This window comes from Podarcis pityusensis, assembly GCF_964106645.2.
Source record: "Podarcis pityusensis genome assembly, chromosome: 13".
NCBI classification, from domain to species: domain Eukaryota; kingdom Metazoa; phylum Chordata; class Lepidosauria; order Squamata; family Lacertidae; genus Podarcis; species Podarcis pityusensis.
In genome coordinates this window covers 20,683,391-20,711,030 of record NC_138038.1, presented here as the reverse complement: position 1 = coordinate 20,711,030, position 27,640 = coordinate 20,683,391, and the positions used below count along the sequence as shown (strand labels likewise).

Below are 27,640 nucleotides of genomic sequence, written 5' to 3'. Positions count from 1 at the left end.
TGCCTGCCTCCTTAATTTATTTCTGTTGCAAAATCTGTGACTTGTTTATTACAGTGGTACCTCGGTTTACGAACTTAATCTGTTCTGGAAGTCCGTTCTTAAACCGAAACTGTTCTTAAACCGAGGTGCGCTTTCCCTAATGAGGCCTCCCACCGCTGGTGCCCTTCCACCATTCGGATTCCATTCTTAGACCAAGGTATAGTTCACAAACCGGGACACTACTTCTGGTTTTGCAGAGTTTTTAAACTGAATCGTTTGTAAACAGGACTGTTCTTAAACCGAGGTACCACTGTATTTATTTAAGTGCATTTATATGTCTCACCCCCCCCCCCAAAGTGATATCAAAGCAATGTTTGGACTGTAACACAGTTGATTAACATTTTCTTCCTCTTCTGGAGACCACATTCTCAGGGTTGTGTGACAGTGGTGATTTAGTCTCCCAAATAGAGGCAAACAACCCTCTCCTCAATTGATCGGTGCACCCCCATCATTCTACCCAGACATTGAGGTCCAGTTCCGAGGGCCTTCTGGCGGTTCCCTCACTGTGAGAAGCCAAGTTACAGGGAACCAGGCAGAGGGCCTTCTCGGTAGTGACACCTGCCTTGTGGAACACCCTCCCACCAGATGTCAAAGAGAAGAACAACTACCAGACTTTTAGAAGACATCTGAAGGCAACCATGTTTAGGGAAGCTTTTAATGTTTAACAGACCACTGTATTTTAAAATTTTGTTGGAAGCCGCCCAGCGTGGCTGGGGAAATAATAATTTATACCCAGCCAGATGGGCGGGGTATTAATAATAATAATAATAATAATAATAATAATAATAATAATTTATTATTATTTTATGACTGGAGAAGGGAGGGGTGGTTCGCCTCCCCATGAGATTGCTGGGCTGGATAGGGAGGTTTAAAGCTCTCTTCCCACCTCAGCAATGGTTGGCTTTCTGCAGCATGAGAAACGGCAGAAGAACACCACAAGGAAGATATTTGGGTGACCATGACTGGGCCTGTGAAAAGTTGAGTGAGCAAAACATGGCAGTTTAGCACCAAACTCCGAGCACAGAAGCATCTCAAAAAGGGTTCCTGACTGGACGCCCCTCTCTACCCCTGCCATGATGCAATGTGTAGAAATAGCAGGGGTTGCAGCAGCATTAAAAAAAGAAAAGAAAAAAGAATTTCAGTATCGGATTTAAAGGTAGCAGCCGCCGCCGTGTGTTGGGATGCTGGGATGTGTTACCAGGTTGTCCCATAATGTGGCCTTGTTAATGGTAACACCCCCATCTATAGGTGGCTATGTGGAACTGCAGCCCATTGCTAAAATTATACTCTGGCCTTGCTTTCTTAAGGCATGTTGTAATCCTAGATCTCTGATGAGTTTACCTCAAATACAGTGATACCTCGGGTTACATACGCTTCAGGTTACACACTCCTCTAACCCAGAAATAGTGCTTCAGGTTAAGAACTTTGCTTCAGGATGAGAACAGAAATCATGCTCTGGCGGTGCAGCAGCAGCAGGAGGCCCCATTAGCTCAAGTGGTGCTTCAGGTTAAGAACAGTTTCAGGTTAAGAACAGACCTCCAGAACAAATTAAGTATTTAACCTGAGGTACCACTGTAAATAAATAAAGAAGCTTGCTTGTTTGTTTGTTTGTTTGTTTGTGGTAAACTCCTTAGAGATCTAGGATTACAACATACCTTAAGAAATCAAGGCCAGAGAATGAATGTGTGTGTGTGTGTGTGTGTGTGTGTGTACATATACAGTATGTATATGTATATGTATATGTATATGTATACATACACCATATGTTTCCGTGTATAAGACTAGGTTTTTTTCCTTAAAAATAATGTCAAAAATTAGGGGGCATCTTATACATGGGGGCATCTTATAGCCGGAAAAAATACGGGTGTATGTGTGTGTGTATTCCTTCATTCATTCTCCACCTCCAAAACCGTTTCATCACATTTAGTTTAAGATGAAATGTACATCTTGACAAAATCTTAACGTGTAGCGATAAAAAACGTCAGGATATGAAGTGATTTTTAAAAATGCCATTACTGATGGCCATTTCAAATCAATGGTGGTGGAGCGGAGAGAACTGCCCATATATCAGCTTCCTTTCCCTTTGTCAGAAGTGAATAAGGAGGAGGGAAAAGCAAAAAAAAATAAAAAAAAAAATCACTGGAAATGAGGAGCAAGCAGCTGTGGCAATCAGAAGAGTGAAGAGGGCTTGTGGGTTTCAAAAGGGGGTGGGGGCAGATGCATGAGGAACCTTCCGGCTTTTCAAAATGGCCTTGTTGCTATATGTTCTTGGCTGCTATATATTGGCCTTGCCATGACTCCACCCCTTTTTATTTATTATAATAATACAGCATGTGTGAACGCTGTATTATTATAGTGAAGCCTCTGCTGTGTGAATTGGCAGAACTGGTGCGGTGGCGGCAAGGAACAGAGAATAGTTTGAAGTCCAGCTTCTGTGAGGGAAGGAAAAGTTGTCAGCTGGTTGGGGATTAAAACATCAGGATAAGCTGAGGAGTGGTCCTGGCCAAAATTGCACACAGTAGTAGTAGGCCTCGATTTCACATGCAGATTTTAACTAACCAGACAGTTCTTTTGACTGCAGGTGTGCTGATTTTAGTTTTAAGTGGAGTTAACTGAGCGGCTTCTCTCTCTGTGTATTTGTCCGTCTTGTCTTCAGAGCCATTATGAAACTAAATGGCCACCAACTGGAAAACCACGCACTGAAGGTCTCCTACATCCCCGATGAACAAACTGTGCAGGGTGCAGAGAACGGCCGCCGAGGGGGCTTTGGATCGCGGGGCGCCCCGAGGCAAGGTTCACCCGTGGCTTCAGGAGCACCCATGAAACAGCAGCCGGTAGACATTCCCCTCCGCCTTCTCGTTCCCACCCAGTATGTGGGAGCCATCATTGGCAAAGAAGGTGCCACCATCCGCAACATCACCAAGCAGACGCAGTCCAAGTAAGGCCCTGCTGGCTTAGCAAGTGTTTCCATAGCAACCCCGCTTGCTTACTGCCACACCTTTGCACTGATTTGCTGCCAAGAGTGTGCTAGGTGCTGCATGGGACACAAGGCCGGCCCTATCATTGGGCAGAGTGAGACGTCTGCCTCAGACGCTGGGGGGTGAGGTACTGGAAGGCACAGTGGTGTGTGTGCCAGGCAAGCTGCGTCACATCCCTTCGGATGTCCTGCAGGGCTTAGGCAGAGTGGAAGGCCTTGTCCTGTTGACGCTGTTGAAGCCCAGTTGGTATATGGGAGGCGCCATCTTGTCCTTCTCCCATGGCAAATAAAGCGACTTGGAGTATGCTCTGGTGGAAACTTAGCCCAGAAGGATTTAAGCTGTTAAGACTGGAGGGTCAGAGGCCTGGGTATTGGGATTCAGAGAACAAAAGTGTGCCTGCTCTTGGGCCTAGAAGGCACCTCAGGCTGCAGATGTGGGTGCTGTTAAGGGTGGCGCATTGGGAAATTTATTTATTTACAAGGGTGTGTATGTGTCTTTATATAATATATACGTGTGTTTTGTGTGTGTACGCACACATGTGCACACATTCTTGACCCGCTACAAGGTATTTTCAGTGATGGTCCCCCGTTTGTGGAGTGCCATACCCTGTGAAGTACAAATGTTCCCCTCATGGTTATCTGGCTCATGGAAACCCAACCCACTGGGAAATGATATATTATTTCGTTTTTTGTGCTACCCTTTCTCTAAGAAAACAACTCTCTCTTTCCCTTTCCCCTCACTGCAGCCTCATGACGTAGCTTAAGCTGAGAGACAGGGACTAGCCCAGGAACTAACCCAGTGAGCTTGATGGCTGAGGAGGAGTTTTAACGCAGGCCACCTCAGTCCCAGTCCCAGAGCTCCATTGTTCATTGTTCGAGATTCAAAATTACTTCTACTACGGAAATGTTCCTTTATTGGATGTCTAAGAAGGTCTACAAACGGCCTTGTTCTTGCCTGGGGAGTTTTACACAGTTTTACAGAGGTTGAAAAGATGAATATGGAAGGGAAAAGTCAAGGATTGTGAGATGTGTAGCAAAGATGGGGAGCCTGGGCAGAGGCAGAGGAGCAGCCAAGGGGAGTCAAGTTTCTGAAGCATCTGTTGGGTGGACTTTGGGTTTCTGGTTCTTCGGGCGCATGCTGTGATCCTACTTTTCCGAGTTTTGCTACTCAAGCAGCTGGCTCTTCTCTCCCTTCCCTGCAGAATCGACGTGCACCGGAAGGAAAATGCCGGGGCAGCAGAGAAAGCGATCAGTATCCATTCGACCCCAGAGGGCTGTTCTGCCGCTTGCAAGATGATTTTGGAAATCATGCAGAAGGAGGCAAAAGACACCAAGACGTAAGGCTGTGGGCTATCGTTGGCGCAAAGTGTGGCGTTGGCTTATTGGATAGTTGTTCATTTCCTTGACATCTGATGGGAGGGCGTTCCACAAGGCGAGCACCACTACTGAGAAGGCCCTCTGCCTGGTTCCCTGTAACCTCACTTCTCGTGGTGAGGGAACTGCCAGAAGGCCCTCGGAGCTGGACCTCGGTATCTGGGCTGAGCGATGGGGGTGGAGATGCTCCTTCAGGTATACAGGACCAAGGCCATTAAGGGCTTTAAAGGTCAGCACCAACAATTTGAATTGTGCTCGGAAACGTACTGGGAGCCAATGTAGGTCTTTCAGGACTGGTGTTATATGGTTTCGGCAGCCACTCCCAGTCACCAGTCTAGCTGCCGCATTCTGGATTAGTTGTAGTTTACGGGTTACCTTCAAAGGTAGCCCCACGTAGAGCGCATTGCAGTAGTCCAAGCGGGAGATAACTAGATCATGCACTACTCTGGCGAGACAGTCCACCTACAAGTAAGATTACAAATCAGATTATAAACCCACCCTGGCCCAGCTTCCAGAAGAGGCCTGTCTGTTCAGGGGTTGGTGTCCCAAGGCATAACAGGTTGCCTGGAATTGACCTCAGGAACTTGTCAGAAGGTGGGAGTCCAACCCTCTGATTTCACCCCTTCCCTTCCCAACTTCTCCCCCCTCATGCAGGGCTGATGAAGTGCCCCTGAAAATCCTAGCCCATAACAACTTTGTGGGACGGCTGATCGGCAAAGAAGGCCGCAACTTGAAGAAGGTGGAGCAGGACACAGAGACAAAGATCACCATCTCTTCGTAAGGCTTTCTTCTCCATTCTATCCCCTCATCCCCTTTCGTTTTGACCCCCTTTTTAAATAAAAAAAGTATTGTATTCAAATTAAGCTGTGTTCACACTAGGGCGCTATGGAGTGTTGAATCTGTGTTTCCCTTCATCCACACAGGAGCAGTTTCTATTTTATGCCTTCATAATCTACCTCAAGAGTTTCCCACCAATACTGTTGGGCAAGGGGTATATTTGTACCGTGTGTTGTTGTCCTCTCCCCTCAGTTAGTTACTTCCCTGCCCACCATAAGTCCTGGAAACTTGAGGTGCATTGTGGGCCAGTGTGCACTCACTTAAATAAAAAAAGTTGTTTTTTTGAAAGACGTATTTTGCACGAAACAGCAGTCAAAAATGAAATGAGATTATGCATGTTGCTCCAAGTTGGGCAAGGATTTGGGGACACTTGCATGAAAGGCTGATGCTTCCTTTCCTCCCCAGGCTGCAGGATTTGACCCTATACAACCCTGAAAGGACCATCACTGTGAAAGGCTCCATTGAGAACTGCTGCAAAGCAGAGCAAGAGATCATGAAGAAAGTGAGAGAAGCCTATGAGAACGATGTGGCAGCTATGAGTGTGAGTCTGCTTATGTTGCACTTTCTCTGGGCATTCAGAAGCTCTAAAGACAGTCCATCTAGAGCTACTGCTATCGGTCTTGGAATCACTGGCTTTCCATCAAAAGGCTCTGAAATCCATTCAGCTGCTTTGTATGAATACGTTATCTTTCAAAAGCCATTACCTAGTCGGTTGTGGACTTTGGAATCTTAATTCTTAGGCCAGGCATCCCCAACCTTCAGCCCTCCAGATATTTTGGACTATAATTCCCATCATCCCTCACCACTGGTCCTGTTAGCTAGGGATCATGGGAGTTGTAGGCCAAAACATCTGGAGGGCCTCAGGTTGGGGATGCCTGTCTTAGGCATTGGGTTCTGCATTGTTACTTTGAATAGCATTGGTTCCTCCCTGCCATACTTTCTTTTCCTCTTATAGGTTATAATGGTATGACAAATAAAGTAGGATGCAGATGGGCAGGTGGGATGATAGAAATTCTTGTGGACTAGAAACTTTTGCTAACTTGGTTGCAACATCATAATAAGTTAAGTGGTCAAAAGAGAGGCTGTTAAATGACAGGTGGAGGAATAACTTCTAAGAAGAAATATGTGCATTTCTCTTGATTTGAAGCAGAGGCCCTGAAACAGAGAAGGTTGTTCGCAAATGAACCCACCATAATTATAATGTATTTATTATTTATACCCCACCCATCTAGCTGGGTTTCCCCAGCCACTCTGAGCGGCTCCCAACAGAATTAAAAGCACAATAAAACATCAGTCATTAAAAGCTTCCCTAAACAGGGCTGCCTTCAGATGTCTTCTAAAAGTCAGATGGTTGTTTATTTCCTTGACATCTGATGGGAGGGCGTTCTACAGGGTGGGCGCCACTGCCGAGAAGACCCTAGTAGTAGTAGCAGCAGCAATATTTAATATTGACATAGGGCTTTTTGAATGTTCAGATTGCAGTAATCTTTACAATAATCGGTAGGCATTGTTATTCTCTATAGTAGATGGAGACTGAGAAAGACTTAATTCTGATGTATTGGTTGCATATGGGCAATCAGTCTCTGGCTTAATGAACACAGGCAATGGGATATTAATGCCCGGTGTGCAAATAATGGGCAGCCCTTTTGATTCTCCCTTGGCGCAAGTGAACAAAAAAGCCAGGAAGCCACAGTTAACCGCAGCTTCCTGTTAACACGCAAAGCGGGAGCTATGGTTGATAGCTTCGAAACAAGCCAGGATTCATAAGTCAACCTTACGCTGTGTTTTAAAGCTGGCTTCTGATCCTGGCTTGCTTGGAAGCCATGAGCCACAGTTCCCAATTAGAAGGTAACAGGAAGCCGTGGTTGATTGCAACTTCCTGTCTTCTCCTGCACTCATGTGAAGGCAGGAGGAAAGCCGCAGCAAAGGGGTTATGTGCATGTGTGCACGACCTGGATTATTAAGCTAGAACATGAATACCTGCACCAGGCCAATGTCCTACCATGGTTTGGCAAACAGCAGCATCTCTGTGGCTTTCTGAGCTCCCACTTCTCCCATCTTGCACCTCCTCTCTGGTTTTTGCTAGCCATAGTATGCGGTGAAGCCTGAATTTTCAATCTCAGGTTAGTCCCTTACCTCCAGACCTCCAGAGTGCAAACGGCTGTTCCAAGGTTCACACCCACCATAGCTTGACACTGACTGTAGTTAGCAAGAAGCAGGAAGTGGAGGAGGGGTATGTTTGCCTCCTAGGTGGGTCATAAGGAAAGGGTTAAAAATGAGTGTGATGTGATTGGCCAGTGGAAACTGATAGGAGGAGTTAGAGTGAGAGTCGGTGTTGTGTGAAAGTCAGTTGGGAGTTGAAGAAGGAAGAGGGAGGTTTAAGTCTGCGGGTTGGTCGAGTTGTGTGGTGAGGAAGTGAGAGGAATTGTTAGGTGGAGTCACATAGGTAGTTGGAATAATCAGTTTAAAGTTGTTAGGAACATATAGGACAGTTAAGGAATTAAGAATAAGAATCTGCCAAGAAAAATTAACAGAAACCATAAGCTTGTTCATGCCTATAAAATAAACTTGATTATTTGTTAATGTTAACAACTGTCTGGACTCCGTGTGTACCTGTGAGGAGAAACGGGTTGGAGGCAGCGAAGAAAGCAATCACAGTGGTGGCACAGGGTCAATAGACCGTCAAACGTCCAGGGGCCCTGTGTGATCGCCACAGGGACCTATGCATGTGAATGGAGAAAGGAGGTTGGCCGAGGCCCATAAGTCTGCAGTGGTGCCCTTCATTGCCAAATTGTGTGAGTTGCACCACAGTGGCTTGCCTAAAGCCACCTGAGGAATCCCAAGAGTGACGTGAGCTTGCTTCCGAGTTCTCTGCTCCCACTTTATAGCTTGTGCTGCACCGTGCTTCATAAACGTGTCGGGTTCACTGCTTTGGGGTTGCGGAACAGTTTCTCTTTGTTTACCTCGAGCAGCTGATCGGTGCACCGGAACCTGGGTGCATAATGGAAAGTGGCAATGTGCTAAAGTGTGTTTCGGTCCCCTGATTACTCTATGGATGCCACCTGTGTCCAAACTTGTTTCCATGGGTGCAGAAGTTTATTATACAGAGCCTTTGGCTGCTTTCTTGGCTGTCTAAATCAGGACAAGTGGATTGAATCAGTCTGCAAAAAGCAAGGCAAAACCGCCGCACTGCGAGAAGTGTTTCAGTGCTGCCAGGGAACTGCCATCGGCTCAGGGGCGAGAGGGGAAAAGCCGGATGGATTACAGAGAGCCCCCAAAGATCGTGGGAAGCAGCACTTCCTCAGTGGAGGAAGGAAGCCATGCCTCTAGTGGAGAGGAAATGCAGGGCTCGGAGGAGGCAAGGCGGTGCCAGGACACCTTGCCTGAGCAAAGCGGGGCGGAGGGAGGTCCTCCTTTACCCAAGCCATCCTTGCGCAGTAGGCTTCCGCGCAGAGAGGGGAGGCGCACACTGGGGGTCAAGAAACTATTTAAGCACCGCCCACTCTCAGATTCTGCCAGTGAATGAGCAAGACACGGAATAGAGGTGCTCTGCATTCTAAAGGTTTTTACCACCAATAAGAAAGCTTTAGAACAGACTATTGAGGCATATTGCCTGATTGCTCTCGAGCAACCGACCGACACCTCTAACAAGTGATGACAGCGAATTCACAGTAAAAATGTAGAAATGATTATTTTGCTTGCCATATTACATTTTCTCGCTCTCTTTTTCTTTTAGCTACAGTCGCACCTGATACCTGGGCTGAACCTAGCTGCCGTTGGCCTCTTTCCTGCCTCTTCCAATGCGGTGCCTCCTCCCCCAAGTAGTGTCTCTGGAGCAGCCCCATACAGCTCTTTTTTGGTAAGCTTGAGCTCAACCTACGCAAAACATTCACTAGCATAGAGCTTTCCTTTTCCTGTAGCGTGTGTGAGCTTCAGACAAAATCACATGCGAGTTCTGCCAAAACAAACAAGCCCATGCACTAAACATTCTGTGACATCATAGCAAGTCAGCCAATGCTGGGTGCATGACAGACAACAGTTTCAAACCTAGTAGTTTGGGATATCCCGTTTGACTGATACTGACTGGTGACCACAGAAACTTTTATCTCGGCAGCCTCCTGAGCAAGAGACGGTGCACGTCTTCATTCCTGCCCAGGCTGTGGGTGCGATCATCGGCAAGAAGGGACAGCACATCAAACAGCTCTCCAGATTCGCAAGTGCCTCCATCAAGGTGCCCGTTCCATTCTGTTTAATCCCTATTGTTGATTGATGCAAGCCATGATGGTGCTAGAAAACAAAGTAGGCACCCCGGGGTCCCATTTGAACTTCAGGGGAGTTGTGGAAGAGCAACCTGGAATCAGAGAGTTGTAGAGTCCAACCCCTTGCAGTGCAGGAAAACGCAGCTGTCCCATACGGGGATGGAACCTGCAACCTTGGGATTATCAGCACCATGCTCTAACCAACTGAGCTATCCAAGCTGATCTACAACATTTGGTTCATGGGGAGCTTCCCAGTGGGCTATGCCACTACACTTGTGTTGATGCAACTTAGCGGCACTTTCTGTTCTGCTTGCTATGCTAGAGAGTTTGGGTTCTTAAAATGTGCGGCAAATCTTTTTTACAAAGGCACAGCCAGTTTGCCAAGAGTGGTGCAAAATTCCTTTTATTTCTTCCCACCCCCCCGTGTTAGCGAAGTCAGGTAAATAACACAGAGAGAGCCCAGAGAGAAAAGAAATCCTGAAGAAACTGAACGGAAACAGTGTATAATTTAATAAGAAAGGAACAGAGAGGTTTTGTCCATCTTGGTTCAGGCCTTGTGCATGGCAGGTACCTGCCCACTGCCTGCCTGCTTAAAGGAGAATCGTGGGGCTACCTCAAAGAGCCCTTTTGCAAAGTGCTTTAAGATAGCCTGCCTACTTGTCAGGTTTGGCATGTGAGGCCAATACTGAGAAGGATCTGGCTCTGAGCCAAAAGTATTCCTCACTCCTGGTCCACATGGACTGTCAGCTGTTTTCCAGGTAGGAGAGGCTTTTTCTTGTCCTACCTGGAGATGCCAGGAATATGATCAGGGACCTTCTTTCTGCAACCAAAGCATGCACTCCACCAGTGAGCTGTGGCCCTTCCCTAATTGATTTCTGCAGCTGTTTTGCCCTGGGCTCCTTTAGAGGAAGGTGTAGGGTATGCCATCTAATAAATAATAATTGCAATCAGGAATGGATGGATCATCCTTTGGCTCAGTTCAGTCTGAAATTAGTATCTTGGGAGTAGAGGGTTGGGGAATGAATCCCAGGCTTTGCTGATAAATGGCTCTCCCTTCTGTTCTTCCTCTTGTGTCCTTCAGATTGCTCCTCCAGAGACGCCAGATTCCAAAGTGCGAATGGTGATAATCACTGGACCACCGGAAGCCCAATTCAAGGTTTCTTTCCTTCCTTCTTACAGATCAGTGGCCACAGGGAGGCTTAAACATGATTAGAAGCATCGTCTTCATTATTTACTGAGTGCTGTTACTCAGGCCCTGTTGCAGGCTTCAAATAGGCACCCAGTTGGCCACTGTGAGATCAGTTTGCAGAACCAGATGTTACCGTTACTGGTTTTGTATCATTATTTAATCACCACTATTGTGTCACACACGGGTGGCACTGTGGGTTAAACCACAGAGCCTAGGACTTGCCGATCAGAAGGTCGGCGGTTCGAATCCCCGTGACAGGGTGAGCTCCCGTTGCTCGGTCCCTGCTCCTGCCAACCTAGCAGTTCGAAAGCGCGTCAAAGTGCAAGTAGGTAAATAGGTACCGCTCCGGTGGGAAGGTAAATGGTGTTTCCGTGCACAGCTCTGGTTTGCCAGAAGCCGCTTAGTCATGCTGGCCACATGACCTGGAAGCTGTATGCCAGCTCCCTCGGCCAATAAAACCAATGGGGTGACCGCCGCAACCCCAGAGTCGGTCACGACTGGACCTAATGGTCAGGGGTCCCTTTACCTTTATTGTGTCACAATCCATATGCACAATGCTTTACAAAGTAACACAAGCAGAGAGAGAGAGAGAGAGGTCTCTGCCCTGAGGAGATTACGGTTCACATTTCGATAATAAGGGAGGCAACAGTCAGAAGAATGGACTGTATTTTTTGGCAAAGGGTGTTTAGGGAGATAACAGAAATCACTGGGTTAAAGCTGACCAAAAGTCCAGAAGTAGCCTTATTATCAATTTACGATGGGGTGGAAGATTTGCAGGCTACGAAGGACTTGCTCACAAATTTATTGACAGCTGCACAAATTATGATAGCTAGGAAGTGGAAGGGGCAAGCAGAATATAAAATGGAAAAATGGTACAAAGAGGTGTGGGATATAGCTATTAATGATAAATTAACATGTGCCATTAAGGTAAAATGGGGAATACGCAGGAGAAATGATTTTGGGGAGATGTGGAGGGTGTTTGTAGAATTTGTACTGTTAAAATAGAAAGGGGTCAAACCATCGCAAGAGTGTTGAAATTTTGGGAGGTTGGATAGTTACATTGGAATAGTCTTGGTGGTGGAGTACACATTTTTATTCTTATTTATCTATGATTATTACTTTGTCAAAAAAATTAAGAATAAGAATAGGCTATTTAAAAGCGCCTTGGTTGTTGTTGTTTTTTTTGTCATGGAGCTCTCAGTGAGCAACAAAACAGCAACTAACTCAACGAAGGTGTTGCTGACACTAAGCTCTAGGCGTGCCCCTCCTCTCTAGCCTCTCACTCTGGATCCCTCCCAAGCAGATGAAGGCTGTGTCGAGGGGGGTGGGCTCCTCCTTTGGACCTGTCTGGCCTGTTGCTCAGCAATGTGCAGGACCCTCAAGTGGGGAGGAGAGTCAGCAGGAATGGGACTGTCTTAGTCACACGCTTTGACTCTCAGCTTCCAATCCTGGAGGGCTCACCTTCCCCTGACCCTTCCTTGATCACTCCAGTCTCCTGTTTCTATCAGCTTCCAGCTTGTCCCATCTGCTGACTGCTCCTCAGTGTCCCACCACCAGGCTTCACACTCTAAGGTGTCATCTTTGGTGCCCTCCCTGGGGGGCTGTTGGGCTGGCAGCTCCCCCCCACTCCTCCCCATCCAGCCTGTCTCTGACAGTTTTAAAATACAGTCGTACCTTGGTTTTCGAACAGCTTAGTTCTCAAAACGTTTGGGCTCCCGAACGCCGCAAACCAAGAAGTGAGTGTCCTGGTTTGCAAACTATTTTTGGAAGCCGAACATATTCCGCAGGTTCCTATTGGCTGCAGGAGCTTCCTGCAGCCAATCTGAAGCTGCGTTTTGGTTTCCGAATGTTTCGGAAGCCGAACGGACTTCCGGAACGGATTCCGTTCGACTTCCAAGGTACGACTGTATAACCAGTGCTGAGTTTTTGGGGCTGGGACAAGGCCAGGGATGTCCCCGGAACTGGTTGATTAATATCCTCCTGCTCTATTCATTTCCTCCCCACCCTTCAGGCTCAAGGGCGGATTTATGGCAAACTTAAAGAGGAAAACTTTTTTGGCCCCAAAGAAGAAGTGAAGCTAGAGACGCACATCCGAGTCCCCGCTTCGGCCGCAGGAAGAGTCATTGGCAAAGGAGGCAAAACGGTAAGTGAATGGTCAGGACTGCTGAGGCCTGCTTTGGGGTCAGACCACTGGCACTGCCATGACCCAAGATGACGTGTGGAGTGTGTCTCTCAATGATGGTGTTTGATTATTACTTATTGAGAGCCTGCAAGCATGCTAGAAGTTAAAGCTGGGGGCATGGTTCACACTTTGACACCTGCCAAGTGTTTAGAAGAGGTTGAATCCTAACAGAACTAGACCATAGTTTCTCCCCCCCCCACATCATATTTTCTTCTCTATTAACGTATATAACATACATGATCTATTCATTCTTCTATCCAATCTCATTTCACTAATACAATAGTTGACTTCCCCCTACTTCTTTACAGCTTCGTCATTTCTCTTTAATTCCTTATCTTTGTACTGTGTTCTAGCAAACTTTCATCCTTCTCTTTATATAATATCTTTCCTCTGTTGTGTTTGTGTGAAATTTACTCTAGGCACATCCAAGTATTACTTTGGGAATCATACTTAATTTTTAAAACAATCCCCTTCTTTCTTGATTTTTATGTTTGAGTGATTTCTTATTGCTTCTGTCAGAAACAGAACGACAGACCATAGTTTCTTATGATATCGGAATCAACACTGTCTTGACAAAAAGGGGCATGCAAGTGACTAGCAAGGAATGATTTGAAGTCATGCCTGGAAGTGTTTTGCCAGCAGTGGTTTGGGCATACCGTAACAGTTTGTGGTGTTACCTTTGCACTGACAAAACCATTGTTTGGGGTGATGCTGTGCCCTCATAGGGTACTGTTTAGAACAGTGTCCAGAAATATTAGGGGAAAAGGAGGAAGAAACCTCTAAAACCATAATTTGCATGTCTGAAACACAAACCATGAAGTTTTAACTATGGTTAGTGCAAAGCATGGTTACCTTTGAACCCAGTCTTATTTTTAAGAGTCTGTAGGAGTAAGTGGAAGGGAATGATAGGGTTTAAGTTACACAATACAGAATAAGATGGTTTAAATTAACCTTGAGCGCAGGCAAGCTTGAAGTTCTCCTGTTAGCCTTATTAAAGTGGAGTGAAGCTGGACCGCAGGAGCAGCAGCAGTGCCGGAGAACTGAATCAGGGCTGCTTCGTTTCATAAAATCAAAATGCAATTAAGCGTTACTGTCTTTCCACTCGACAGGTCAATGAGCTGCAGAACCTGACAGCAGCAGAAGTAGTTGTCCCGCGGGACCAAACTCCCGATGAGAACGAGCAAGTCATTGTCAAAATCATTGGACACTTCTACGCCAGCCAGGTAGGGGCCATGATAGATCATTCTTGCCATATTGGTGTGGGTGGAAGAGGTTAAATAAGAACTGGGCTAAAGACTTCCCCCACCTGATAGTGTTGGGCCAATCGCAAGCTGCACTTTGGAACGGATTCCGTTCGACTTCCAAGGTACGACTGTACTTAATGGAGTTTGTCAGCCCCAGCCAGCACAGGTAATGGGAGTTGTGATCCAGAACATCTGGCGGAAAGGTTGACCCACCATATCAGGCCAGTGCCATTGTTATAAATCCGTTTGCCCTCTCTCTCAACCCCCTCCCCGAATCTTTTTCTTGCCAGATGGCACAACGCAAAATACGCGATATCCTCGCTCAGGTGAAACAACAGCATCAGAAGGGGCAGAACAGCCAGACGCAAACACGGAGGAAATAGGAAGTTTCTTTACCCCGGGTGTGTGAAAGAGAAAACAAAAGAGAGAGAGAGAGAGAGGAAGTGATGGACGAACGGATGACATTGACAACGGATGAAACAAAGCCAAGCCGAAAGAGTGATGAGCTGTTGATACAGAACCCTAAGAGTGGCTGGGAATCAGTTTACCGTAGGAGGGCATTAGTAACTTTCTTGTAGACGGGTGACTTAATGTCTCACGAGCCAAAGGCAGTGTGCGATTGGCTCCTCGGTCATGCTGTGTGTATATATATAATATATATATGTGTGTGTATGTGTGTTTATTCCTCAGGCATGCAGCACGTATGTATGTAAGTATGTATGTATGTATGTGTATGTATATTTATATATACACACATAAATATGGAGCGGGGAGGGGAATTGGATCGGCCAATAGAAAAGAAAAATCCTAATCGGATCCCATAGTCTGTCGCAGTCCAGTAGCTTGAGGGGGCGGGAGCGTTCTCCCATGCAGTTTGCTGTGCTTTTTACCAGACGAAGGGCAGAGCAAAGGCATGTAAATCACACCCCCTCTCCCCCCAATCAAAAACACTTTTAGGGATTTATTTGGGAAACTTAATCGGCCCTCAACATCCCCACGTCGAAAGACAAAATAAAAACCACATAGTTTTCCCAGTCAGCGGGAGAAGGAAAATGGAGTGGGACCAGATTCTCTAGGGTTATCCAACGAACCTTTCTACCTGTTTTTTGGATGACCCAAGTTCTGTTTGATTTGGTGGTTGTGGAACTCTGTGAGGCCTGGTTGTCAGGGTTTCTTCTTGCTGCGGCCGTGTGCCCAAATAACTGGAGCTGCTGAGCGTTTTGACCCGGGAGAAGACGCTTCGGCTGACCTTGCCGCCATCAGGAAAGCAGCCCCACTCCAAAGGCAAATGGGGTCGCCATGTGTTCCATCCCACAACTTCACCTTGCTTGGTCATGGCAGCTTTCATCTCTAGGTTTCTGGTGGCGCTCGGCTCTGTACCAGTTTCCAGAACTGAAAATTGCTCTTCAGGCCCAACTTGTCAGGTTTTCCCTCACTTTGCTGCGGCCCCGAGTTAAGACTCCCAGCAGGCTTCTGCAACCTGGCACCCCCTATGTGTTGTTTTTTGGACTACACCTCCCACAACCACTGACCTTTGGCCATGCTGGCTAGGGCTGATGGGAAATGGAGGTGAAAACGTCTGAAGGGGGGCACCATGTGGGGAAGGATGACTTGCAGGGTTGCACAAGTAGGCTGAGGGTTATCTGGACCCATGCGCCCTCAGCTTATGTATACCTGCCCTAAAAGTAAAACCAGCTCCCAACTTTTCATCCCAATGGCACACACATGTCGTTGAGAGGTTTCCTCAAAATATATTTTGAGCATAGAATTCTACCTACATATTAAGGTTTCCTCCACCCCTTCTTTCTTAGAAATTGTCAACCGATGGGGAGGGTTTGGTTCTCCTTCAATTGGCCACCACATAATCCCAGTTGTCCTAAAATCAAAGAGACGTAGGGAGGGAAAACAAGGCAATAACCCTGTCTTTTCAGAAGTCTCCCCCCTAGAAACCACACAATGGCTTGATTCAAACATTGATACCAAACCATGGTTTATAGTAGCAATAAAGGAAAAGCCACACAATGGTTTGAGCTTCCTGACACAGAGTGAAATGGTGGTTTAGAGCTTCTTGTCTGTTTCCTGCTTCCATTTCTTCTGTGCCAGGACCTCCAGAGCTGGAGAAAGGGTTGTAGCTATGTTCCAGCAATTCAGATAAATTACAAAACATGATTTGTCAGGGCAGACAGTACAGTGGTACCTTGGTTTACAACCATAATCTGTTCCGGAGGTCCGTTTGTAAACCAAAACAGGTTGTAACCCAAGGAGCGCTTAGGCCAATGGGGCCTCCAAATTTTTTTTGTTCGTAATCGGAAAAAAATGGGTTGTAATCCAAAAAAAGGTTGCAAACCGGGACACACACTTCCGGGTTTGACGTGTTTGTAATCCAAAACGTATGCAAACCAAGACATAGGCAAACCAAGGTATCACTGTATGTCAAACCAAAGTTGAGCTTCCTTAGACTACAACCCCTTAGTCGCTTGCCTGGGAGTAAGCCCTATTAAACTCAGTGGGATTTCCTTCTGAGTAAACACATACAAGATTGTACTGTTAACCATGTATTTGGTGTGGTATCTGAATTGAGCCAGCTTCCTTGAAAAGTCTCCAATTTCCTTAATTAATTAAGGAAATAAGTGCATTCTTTCTCCCTCTCTCTCTCTCCCCCCTGACCCAACTGCCCTGGGTATTTTCATTTGTTAAGACAGGGAAAGTATTGAAATAATTAGAAAATCCAGCAATGGGGAAGCATGTCAAGATTTTAATCCACCAAAGTCAGCAAATACTTAATTAGGAGTCCTAGTGGAGTGAATTGCAAAACATCGCTGATAAAAGACAGAAATCATGGGAATGTGTCCCAGAAAATTAGAATACTCATGAAATATCAAGTTACCAGATTTAAATATATCCAGTTCAAATTTTTTAAAGAAGAAGCTATAGCTTGAACCCAGAGAAGCTTCCTGCAATTGCGGAAGCATCTCTTGATCTGACTCACTCAGCTTATTTCTTTTCTTTTTTTTTGCGGGGGGCAGATTTTTTATAAGAAACACCCAAACTTGGGGTTTTAGTGGGGGTTTTTTTTTTAATGCACCATCTGATTCTTATAAAAATCCAAGGTTACAAACCAAATTTTAGTCATGAGGAGCAGATATGGCTGAGCAAGTTTTTAATTTTTGCTGAAAACGTATGAATTTTTTTTAACCTAATGGTTAAGTAAGCTAAGGCTGCTTTGTCTTTTTATTTTTGTTTTTAAGGAAGGTTATTTTATACTCCGGTGCCACTCTCTTGAATTTGTGGGTGTAAATTTTGATGCTGCAGTCCAGACCCACATCAAACTAAAATGAAATAAAACCCATTTCCTGTTGCAAGCGCACACAATCCCCGTAATTCCAAGGGACACTTCAGGGTTTATGCTTCTGCCTGCAGTTGACATGCCTCTCACACTAGCCAAACACTCTCCAGAGAAAAATTGAGCATGCTTAAATCCTAATGAAATCACTGCAGCTTAAACCTATGCAGTGTTCTCTGGAATGTCCCTGCCTAGAGACTTTAAATGGATGTCAAGGTCTTTGCTAGGGAGCAAAGCCAACTGCAATCCCCTGGGTTCTGTTGAACAGAAGCTATAGTTGCCCCACCCCCGGTCACCTCTGGCAAATTACCTCCTGCTCTAGGGTAGACTTGTAGCCAGCTGGTGGCTTAAATGCACAGAAGCAGCCTTGGGTGGGTGGCAAGAGGGTGTATTCATGGACCTGTCCTTGCTTAGGGGACTTGTGCCCCGAGGGGCACAGTGGAGACAAGCGAAGGTCACACAGAGACCACGTTGGGAATTCTTGCTTCTGCCCTTGATGGCCCAAACCCCAAAAAGGTCTTTGTACAACGTAGCAATGCTACATCAATGGAGGGTTGTTGTTGTTTTTAAATACACACAGCTCCTTAGATTGCATGACACATGAGTCATAGCCTGGCTTTAAAACCACACCCTTGGGGTTGGGGTGGAACAGAAGAAAAGAAATTGGTTGACATGTTGGCGAAAATTTCTCAGGCCAGAATCCCATGATTTCAGGCACCCACCCAGCCTATGAGAATTAGATCCCCAAATCCTCTTTGGTTAATTCCAGAACAGGTCAGGAGCTCCACCTGTTGAGCGTCCATCTCTTATCACTTTTGGTATCACGTTGCCCTACTTTCAAGGAACCTCAGCGCTTAGTTATACCAAAAAGAAGGGAAAGATGTCTGCCCTGACCCAGAGAACCTGAAAGCCGAGTGTGTCAGGGCAAATGGCTTCCTCCTTGATCTTAACCCATATGTTTGAAATGGGTGACCCTGGGGACTTATACGGTGAAAACCTGTGCATGTCTACTCAGTGGTAAGCCCCATTTAGTTCAATGGGACTTGCTCCTAGGTGTGCATGTATAGGATAGCATTATCAAGGACCTTGAACCCCAGGTTTAAATTACCACCCGCCCCGGGTACTGCTGTAGGAAACAAACCAATGTGTCTGAATCCCGCTCCCAGGGAAATGGAGGAGTCCAGTATGAACACCCCCCCCCATTATATATGGATTTCGATCTGGGGGTTGGGAAGGGAGGGGAAACTGGGGGGGGGGGAGTTAAAACTGAAACCAAAAGTATTTTTTTCTTGAGAATTGGAATGACTTAATTTTGGAAAGTGGGGAGGGGGGGAGGGAAAGATCTTTTCTGCCACAGGAATGTCGAACGTCTTTATGAGGCGATACCAAATATAGACATCAGAAGAATGTAATGTGGTTACTGATCCCAGTCACTCTTACGCGAACTTTAAAAAGAAAGAGAGAAAAAAATGTGTTATACAAATATGAATACAATGGATTTGTGAGTATCTGTGAAGGACAGGAAACTGCCTGGCTGGCAGCCAGATTACCGAACAAAGTTTTGTCTCTGCGTTCAGTCAGGCACTTGATGGGTAAAATCTCGCTGTTCCCCTGAAGAAAACCCACCCAATCCCCACAGTGCTCCAGAGAGCTTCAAACTTAGGTGAATCCAGTGCTAATTTTCCTGCCATTTGGATTCAAAATGGATTTGCAGCAGTATCATCCAAAGTATGCTTCTGGGTGTGTTTACGTTCCCCTGTTAACCTAAAAGACCTGCGGGCCTGACTTCCTGCTGTGTAGAATAAGCCCTGCCCACTCACTAGCTTCTAAGAGGGCTTAACTCTAGGTCAGTGTGCATAGGATTGGGACCTACACAGGTTTACATGCAAGCGAGTTCCACTCAAGTTCAGTTGCTCTTTCTTCCAAGTAAGTGTGCATAGGATTTCCATTGTCATGGCACACCCGATGTTGCTTAGTCTTAAAAGAGCAGGGCGAGCTGCCAAGTCACCTTTGCAGAGGCAACTGGGGAAGGCAATGTACCAGCCTGCTTACAAATCAGTCCTTTCTTGCACATCTGTCATCTCCAGGGCAGTTCTGAGTAGTGAGCATGGACAAAATACTAACCCAGGAGGAATCATTATGTGTCCAGGGCAGAGAGCAAACTATATGACTTTCTCACATGGATGGAACACCATGCCCAAAGATCTCAATTCCATTCAGAGGCTGCTGCAATGGACCTTTCAATCCGAATGTGCAGATTCTGGGGAAATCAAGATTTCTGAGTTTTAAGCTCTCTCAATTTGGGAATCAAATTGCATAGAAATAATTGAGATTTAGTCTAGAGGCATATGTGACCTGATTTTTGAAGCTAACACCGTGATCTTAAGCCAAGCACATTGACATCAGCATGGGTTTAGGGTCATTCTGGATCAAATTTTGCCATCCCTGAAAGAAGGGCAGAGAAAAAGAGTACTGTGGGGCAAAGCAATCTTTGCATTGCAATGCACATCTATATTAGCAGAGACAAGACTTCTGTTCGAATTTGACTCGCTGGATGGCCAGGTTTAACCAATACCTTTGGGACTGGGCCTGTTTGTCCCGCCACAAAAGCCTTGAGATCCAGGTTTGGGCTGAGCAACAGCAGGCAACTCCAGTCCCAATGTGTTTTCCACGTTCCTAATGCTCGACTGACAACTTTGAATTTTAGATTGAAGCGGCTGCATGGATCTTGCTGTTTACACTGAAGCAATTTCTGTCCTTTTTAATGCCTTCCAACAAAGAGACGTGTGCAGGAAGGTCAGGCATTGCTGTGTGTTTTAAGGGAAAAGGACGGGGAAAATAGGAAAAAAAGAAAAATGAGAGGAAAATGTGGAGGGAAAAAAGCTACCTCAAGGTATGAAGTTACCTCAGCAATTGTTTTGTTTTTGGGCTTGCTGATATTTTATATAAAAGCTGATAGTCTTGAATATTTTATTTTTTTAATGAAAAGAGAAGTTAAGTTTCATAATTTCTTATGAGCCAGAAGTTGTTATGCAGGTCGGCAGTGTTATGAGCTCTCTATGGAGAACGACAGAGACTTCAGACGTAGCGGAAAAGATGGCAGATCTCTCTCCACCCCTAAAAACGACAGTTCGGTCTTTGCCTTACTCCGAGAATCAAATAGCCCCTCAAAAATATGGCTGGTTTAGGATCTGCACCTTTTGATTACAGTGTCCAAATCGTTAAAATTTGTGTGATTAGACACCACCCTCAAAAAGTCATATGTAAGAAAAACAAACACCAAACTGCAGTCTAGAGTCTCGTCCTGATTTAAATTCTCTTAATTTGGGTGTTGTGGTGAGTTTACTTGATCAATGTAGGTGGTTATAGCTCTGTGGTTGGTTGCTTGGATTAAAGTTCAGGCCTGTTTATTCTCTCCGGATTTGGATATCAATGGTTTTTGCTGTTTGGCCTGCAAAAGGTGGGATTTCTCAGCCATGTTTTCCATCAGTAGGTGTTGCTGCTTGCACAGATAATGGCATTCTAGCAATAAAATGCAAAAAGAAGTCACTTGAAAACAGCTGGTCCATGGTTGATTGTCTAGGCTAAAGAGATGGTAGCTTCCCCAGCCTCATGGGACCAGCTTGTAATTTATACAAGTGGCCAGGTGAGGAAACCACCAGAGACACCACACAGTTGAGGGTCTTTGGTTGCATAAACTCAACCTTCACTGCAGCAAAACCAGAGAAATCAAAATGGAGGTTTGAGTTAGTCGAGGATTCGGAGGCTGATGATGATCAAGGGGCTACGCAGATCAGGAGCAAAACTTAAGAATCAGAACCCAACTCTTGACCTTGTAAACATTTGACCCTCTTTTCCGCTATGGTGCTGTGACATATTTTACAAAGATTACCTCAGTTTTACTGAGGAGAAGCAGGCCGTTATTTTTTTTAAGAAAAGAAAAAGAAATGGGAGCCAATTTTCGGTGTGGTTTTTGTACCTTCTCAAGGATGAAAAGCGCAACCCCAACTGACGTTATTTGAAAAGGTTTGTGGAGGGTGTTTTTTTTTTTTAAAAGGAAGTTGCGTTTGCTACTCTCCATTGCACTTGGAGCAGAAAGCCCTCTGAATGTGTAATTTTCATCTGTTGTAAATGAATTCATGAGAGGCCAGCTTGACACAGATACTTCTACCCAGAGGCTCTTTTACTCACATATAAACTGGGAATTCTGGGTTTTTGAGGGTTGCTGTATTGGGCTGCTCAATGTATCTTTGCTCTAAAAAAAAAAAAAGTACCCTTTTCTGTAGAGATTATAAAGACTGAGAAGAACAGCTCCCAAATTTCCCAGCTTCTAGAATCATCAAGTAGTATCAGATTTTCCTTTCGACAACATGTACAGCTAACCATATGGCTCTCTAATCTGCTTTTTTGACTGGAAAACTTTGATGTTAGCCCATGATCAATGTTATGGGGTGGGGTGGTGTTTTTTTTTCTTTTTCTTTTTTCTTTTGGCCCCTTTTATCAGCTTAGGAAAGTTGCAAGATGCTCTCTTGTGAGGAAAGGAAACCAGGAATGGTTTATAAAATTAGGAAGGGCGGAAGAGAGAGTATTGTTTCAAATGCATCTTATCTATTCAGGGGCATTGCTAGATCCTTAAAAATACTTGGGCCATGCCACAAATTTGCATATGCTTAAATACGTAGAGATGCAAATTCAGGCCAACTTTTCAGAATGTAAGCAAAGAAAGGCGCTTTTAAAGTTTTAAAAAGGAGGTGGGAGGGTCAGGGAATCTGGGGTGTTTTGCAAAAGACCTGGGGCAGAGGGGCCCCTCAGTCGCCCCCAATAGCACCCCTACATCTGTTCTTTTCCCTACAGAAAGTGGGTGGGTGGTAAATCACTTTCCTTCTTTAAAAAAAATAAATCTCTCACTTCTCTGCTTTTAATACAGACTTGCATAGACCAGTTTTTAATGATTATTATTCAGACATCAGCCATGACAAATAAAGTGGGTGTTTTGTTTGTCAACAGCAAGCAATTTTGGGTATTTGGTTCAAATTGCAATCTTAGGAGAGGTGGGGGGACACACACTCCCACCCCTTTCCCAACGCTCTTAGAATCAAATTGTTGCTGTGTGCATTTTTTTTTAAGTTCTAGACAAAATGGATAAATGTTTGTTCTGGGTGGGGTGGTTGCCGTTTTCCAAATAGGCATAGAATTAACCATAAGAACCAGGCAACTTTTTGGTGTTCAAATCATTGGCAATGCAGGGATCCTGTAAACTTCCATGATAGTTTTAACAGGCCGTGATTGGAAGATGGGAGCTTCTGTACACGATGGGGCAGGGAGGGGCACTGGGTCTGTTTTTAACTATCAAATGTAGATGATGACTAGATATTGCAGTGACGAGAGTTCTGTACAAAGCTGGTAAAATGTTAAGGTTTTTGCTTTCAGTAATTTGTTGCTTTTTTGTGGTTGTTCATGCACAGCCATTGGAGTCCGGTCGCACTATGTCATGCCACTAAGGCCTGCTATTTTTTTCCGCCACCAAATTGTGAGTTTTGCACAGAGTTTTGCCTCTCTTTCTTTAATGTCCACATTTGTCTTTTGGATTGCCTCGAACGCTTTTGAAATTTTTGTTCAATGACTTACAGCTCCCAGTTTTACAGCTTCTGGGAAGCAGAATCCACCGCAAATTTCTAACATACTAGGACTGTGTTCGTGGCTTCAGTTGAGATGAGAATTTGACATTGGGCCTGGTGCCTATTTGCTGTTTCGATCTGCCTGTTCCTGCCCTTCTTCCCCCAGGACCTCAAGTTGATTCCTTCCTCCTGCTACAATCATTTTTAATTTCAAAAATGGGGCTGAGATGGCCTAACGGGGTACTGAGGGCTTTGAGTTCTCCCCCAAAGTACCAACGCCAGCTTTACCTCAAACTCTGATTGGTAAACAGCCAGGAAAGTGCTGAAAATCCCACTGGCTTCTCTTAAAAATAAAATTAAAAAATGTTTGAACAAGCTCTCTGACAGAAAGTGCTGGGAATATAGGACCCCTCAGCCATTTCCCACCCATTGTCAAAAGTTAAATATGGGTTTAACATGATTGTGTAACGTGAGTAGCTTGGGAAACCACTTTTATTTTTGGTTATTTGTTTCTTTCTAACCATCGAGCAGTCTGAAGATGGCTCGGAGACAGTATGCAGAAAATCTGTAACATGTTTTCTGTGTGGCAAAAGCCTACTTGGCAAGCCAAGGAAAAGTGACTCCTTTCCAAAAGGGAGGGAACGAAAAATTATTTTTGCTGGTTACGTTAATACCTCAGCCTATCACTGTGAGCTTAACCTGGAAAGCTAGGTGCATTGGGACTCCACAAGAGCACGGTTTGACCTGTTCGCTGCCATTTTAATTATAGTTTAGTGTGCATCCTATTTTGCCCCAAGAGTGAGGGTGAAGGCATCCCCTGCTTGTTCAGTGCTGCTATGCATCTTGGCTTATATCTGCACATCATCCCAGAGAACAAGAAGCAGGGCATTTAGTATGCTGAAGTCCTTCTGAACTTGATAGGAAGCAAGTATATTTTCAAAGTCCGATGGGCGTAACCAACAGACCCTTAAGATAACGGGAAATGTCGTCCTTAGCGCAACACAACTGCAAATCCAAGCCAACGTAACTGTCATGGTTCCCTCTCCCAGCCCATTGCGCCCTGGGAAGTGTAGTTATTTGAGGAGCCTAGAGATCTCTTAATCAAAGAGCTCTCAGCTCCACCAGAAAACGTTGGAGATGAGGATGATTCTTTTAAACAGGCACAGAACCCTGCAGTTTGTTAACAGATGCTGAACATTGATAGGAGACCCTTCTACGACCCCAATTCCCAGAGTGGTTTAACACTCAACCTCTCTTCCCTGGGAACTCTGGGAATTGTAGGTTTGTGAAGAGGGTCGGGGTCTCCTAACAATGTTCAGCACCCTTAAGAAACTACAGTTCTTGAAACATAAAGAGTGTGGATGAACCTTTCATATCTTCATCCAGCCTTGTGCAAATTAAGCTGGTATAAATACCTCACTCAGGCTATGTTATGGGGAACTTGGAGGGCTCAGAAGAGGTCGACAAGTTTTCCCAAGGGATGGCTTGATTGCTAATACCCACCTTACCTTGCACTGAGGTGGGGGGACCGGTGTTCTAAGATGCGCTCTCTGTTTAATGTGGGGCATTAATGGGGTCACGCCTAGCAAGTATCCCCCACAAATATAATGTGCCCCAGCATCCTCTGCAATGTGATGGGGTTCGGTGTCAGGCATGCCAGGATTGCTTGGCAAACTCAGACCTGTTCAGGCACCCTAGCCTGCACAATGGTGGGAGAATATCCTTACTGGCCCCTTCCCCTCTGCCGTATGCCCACCAGCTACAGAGAGGGACCGATAGAGAAAGAACAAGCCTCCTCTTTCTAGAATTTGACATAAATGGAATTCATTGGCAAGCTGGTTTGGTTTTTCCTTACCTTTAAAGGCCTGCTGGAGAGGAATGGGGCGGTGAAGAAACTTAAAGACTTCAGGGGCATAAATGACTTCGGGGCGATGAGGGCAGGGTAGGGCAGGGAGCTGTGAAAAGCAAATAACCCTATGACCATTGGAACTTCCATCCAGGCTATTTCTGGTGGTTGTTTTTAAAGCATGCATTTAAGCAGTGCCAGGAGGTCTGGAAACCTTAACCTGGGAGTGTCCTTCCAGATTCTTAGCAAATATGTGGAATATTCACAGCCTACACAGTTAATACTAGGTTGGGGTTTCCATGTGGAGTTCTAAAGGTAGCGGGGTGCAGTGGAACTCTTAATGGCTAGTATGTTTTGGAAAATTGACTTTGTGCTCACACTTTGGTTCTCTTAGGACCAAATCTGGAATGTTTTTAAATGGAATCTGGTCCACAGGCCAGATTACTTTCTTCTTCTTTTTTCCTTTTTCCCCCCATATGCCTTCTGAAGATTTCTCAAGGTATCCCGAGTCTTAGGTCACCCAGAAGTACTGGCATATCCAAAAACGGTTGTTTAACATGCTTTAGAATTAAAAAAACAAGGCTTTGGAAGCCAGACCCGTAGCCGTGAAGAGGAATTAGACTCGGGCGGTTATAATGATCCTAGAGTCATTCATCTGACCTGGCTTTTTTCATTTTGAAAGATGGGAACAAAACAAGGTCTTTCTTTTTTAAAAGATGTGTGCCAGATATGAATTTGGCTTTTCAAAAAGTTTTTGAAATTGAAGAGGCTCTGTCATAACTTTATTACTTGGAGGATACACAGGTGTTAATAGCTATGAAATTTACACATGCATATACTACCTCAAAGTTCACAGTAAGATACGAATTCTAGAAGAGTGTGTGTGTGTGTGTGTGTGTGTGTGTGTGAGAGAGAGAGAGAGAGAGAGAGAGAGAGAGAGAGAATTATCCACACTCTGAGGCTGTTTCCCTACATAAGCCTTGAAGAAGATGGAAAAAAAGAATCCTAGGATTGTCTGGCTACCACCATTTCCCCTTAAATTGGGACAGCTACCTCAAGGAAGAGTAGTAAAGATAACTTGTGCAGTGGAATGGTGGCTTCTCTCAATTTTTGCCATAGCTGCACCGCAAACTCTTACCCTTCTCTTTAGTTCTGGTGCAGAGGGATCCAGTAAAACTGGCTTAGTGGCAGTGTCTGGCCAAAGTACAGCAGGGGCCCAAAAGCTCACGAGCATGTCACCTGTGAATTCTGCTCTCTCTCTCGAGAACTTTGTAAGTTCTGCAACAAGGAAACTCCCGTGGTGCAAGCCGAAACTCCAGTTTTCACGACTGAGATGGGTTATTCTGAAAATCGGCAACGTTAGCCATAGCTGCTCAGAGATTACCTTCCACTTAATCTCGTGACAGCTGGCATTGCTTGGCATGGATTTGAGGGGCAGGGTATATAGAAAATAGGAAGCTGCCTTACACCAAGTAAGGCCAATGGTTCATCTAGGTCAGAATGATCTACAACACTGACAGGTAGCAGTTCTTCAGGGTTGCGGGCAGGAGTCTTACCTGGAGATGCCAGAGATTATACCTGGGGCTTCCTGTGGGCAAGACATAGGCTACATCCATCCTGGGACAGGGGCTTCGAGTTTTAAGGACCTGTGCCTTTGTTCTGTCCTTTCCTTGAGTCTCAAACTTGGGTCTCAAGCTGGTTTTGGACTACAACTCCCATCATCCCTAGCTAGCAGATCCGGTGGTCAGGGATGATGGGAATTGTAGTCCAAAAACAGCTGGCGACCCAAGCTTGGAAAACCCTGCTCTCTAGACCATAATAGACCTATCGTATTTCACAGCTGAATTGATTCACATGCCAGAAGCACATGCAGGCATGATCTCTTGCCGCTTTTCATTCAAAGGCTCTTAAGTCTGCTCAGTCTGTTACGTACAGTTACAACATCAGAGCAAATAAGCCATTCGCTAGCAGCTGACGTTTCCAAGCCATGTGCTAGGATAATGTTAATAAACAGAGACACCCCACCCCAGTCTCCTGTTTGAATCAGAGAGTTTTTTCTAATATCTTCAAGAAGCAACAAGCTGGATCCTGCTGCACCAAACCTGGAGAAGAGAGGGGAGAAGCCATTACCCCTTTATATGTAGCTCCCCCCAGAAGAACTCGGAAACATGAAGACATTACAGATCTTAAGTTCCTTGGGAAGACAGTTTGAAAATGCCTAGGGGGCAGTGTTGGTGCATCCTGTTTTTCAGCCCAGGAACAACAACTGAAAATGCAAACGACGAATTTTAGTAAACAGGCTGGATAGCTTAGTCCAAGGCATTGTGCCAACTGGAATCTTCTGTAATCAGGCCACATTGGATGAGAGGGATCATCTACCAGCAGCTGCATGGAAGGTCCGTTCAGATGAAAGAGTTTGACTTGCACACAGCCAGCTGAGAATTGACCCAGGAGTTCTTCTGTAGTTGTTCTATACTGAACAGAACTGGTGGGAGGTAAGATGTTTGGCCATGTTTTGTGAAAGCAGGGAAGAGTCAGATAAGGTGGATATAGGCCATATTTTACTCAGCAGCAGTTTAAATCACTCTGTGCATGTGGAGCCGCAGAGGAAGCTGACCATTCAAGTGACGTTTTAGCAAGCATCCGTAGTAAGAATGAATGCAAGTGGTGTCTCTTATGCGGGAGAGTACAAAAACAAATAAACCCCGCAGCATTCAGCTTAAACATGTTGG

General features: G+C 45.3%; 2 protein-coding genes across 5 annotated transcripts in view; one reads left to right on the top strand and one right to left on the bottom strand.

The window, feature by feature from the left end:
* The window catches only part of IGF2BP1 (insulin like growth factor 2 mRNA binding protein 1), a 70,500-nt gene extending 43,818 nt beyond the window's left edge, over nt 1-26,682 (top strand). For 3 of the 4 annotated variants that reach the window (XM_080979364.1, XM_080979366.1, XM_080979367.1), the window contains 11 exons: nt 2,696-2,977; nt 4,219-4,353; nt 5,045-5,167; nt 5,633-5,768; nt 8,964-9,086; nt 9,342-9,458; nt 10,568-10,642; nt 12,687-12,818; nt 13,967-14,080; nt 14,392-20,035; nt 20,068-26,682. In XM_080979364.1, the coding sequence (XP_080835490.1) occupies nt 2,696-2,977; nt 4,219-4,353; nt 5,045-5,167; nt 5,633-5,768; nt 8,964-9,086; nt 9,342-9,458; nt 10,568-10,642; nt 12,687-12,818; nt 13,967-14,080; nt 14,392-14,484 (1,330 nt within the window). In that variant the 3' untranslated portion in view covers nt 14,485-20,035; nt 20,068-26,682. The remainder of the gene's footprint in view (nt 1-2,695; nt 2,978-4,218; nt 4,354-5,044; nt 5,168-5,632; nt 5,769-8,963; nt 9,087-9,341; nt 9,459-10,567; nt 10,643-12,686; nt 12,819-13,966; nt 14,081-14,391; nt 20,036-20,067) is intronic. The other variant, XM_080979365.1, reaches the window with a different exon arrangement.
* Nucleotides 1-27,640, bottom strand: part of CALCOCO2 (calcium binding and coiled-coil domain 2) — a gene marked incomplete at its 5' end in the record, with an annotated part of 193,952 nt that overhangs the window by 155,642 nt on the left and 10,670 nt on the right. The gene's annotated exons all lie outside the window — the stretch shown is intronic.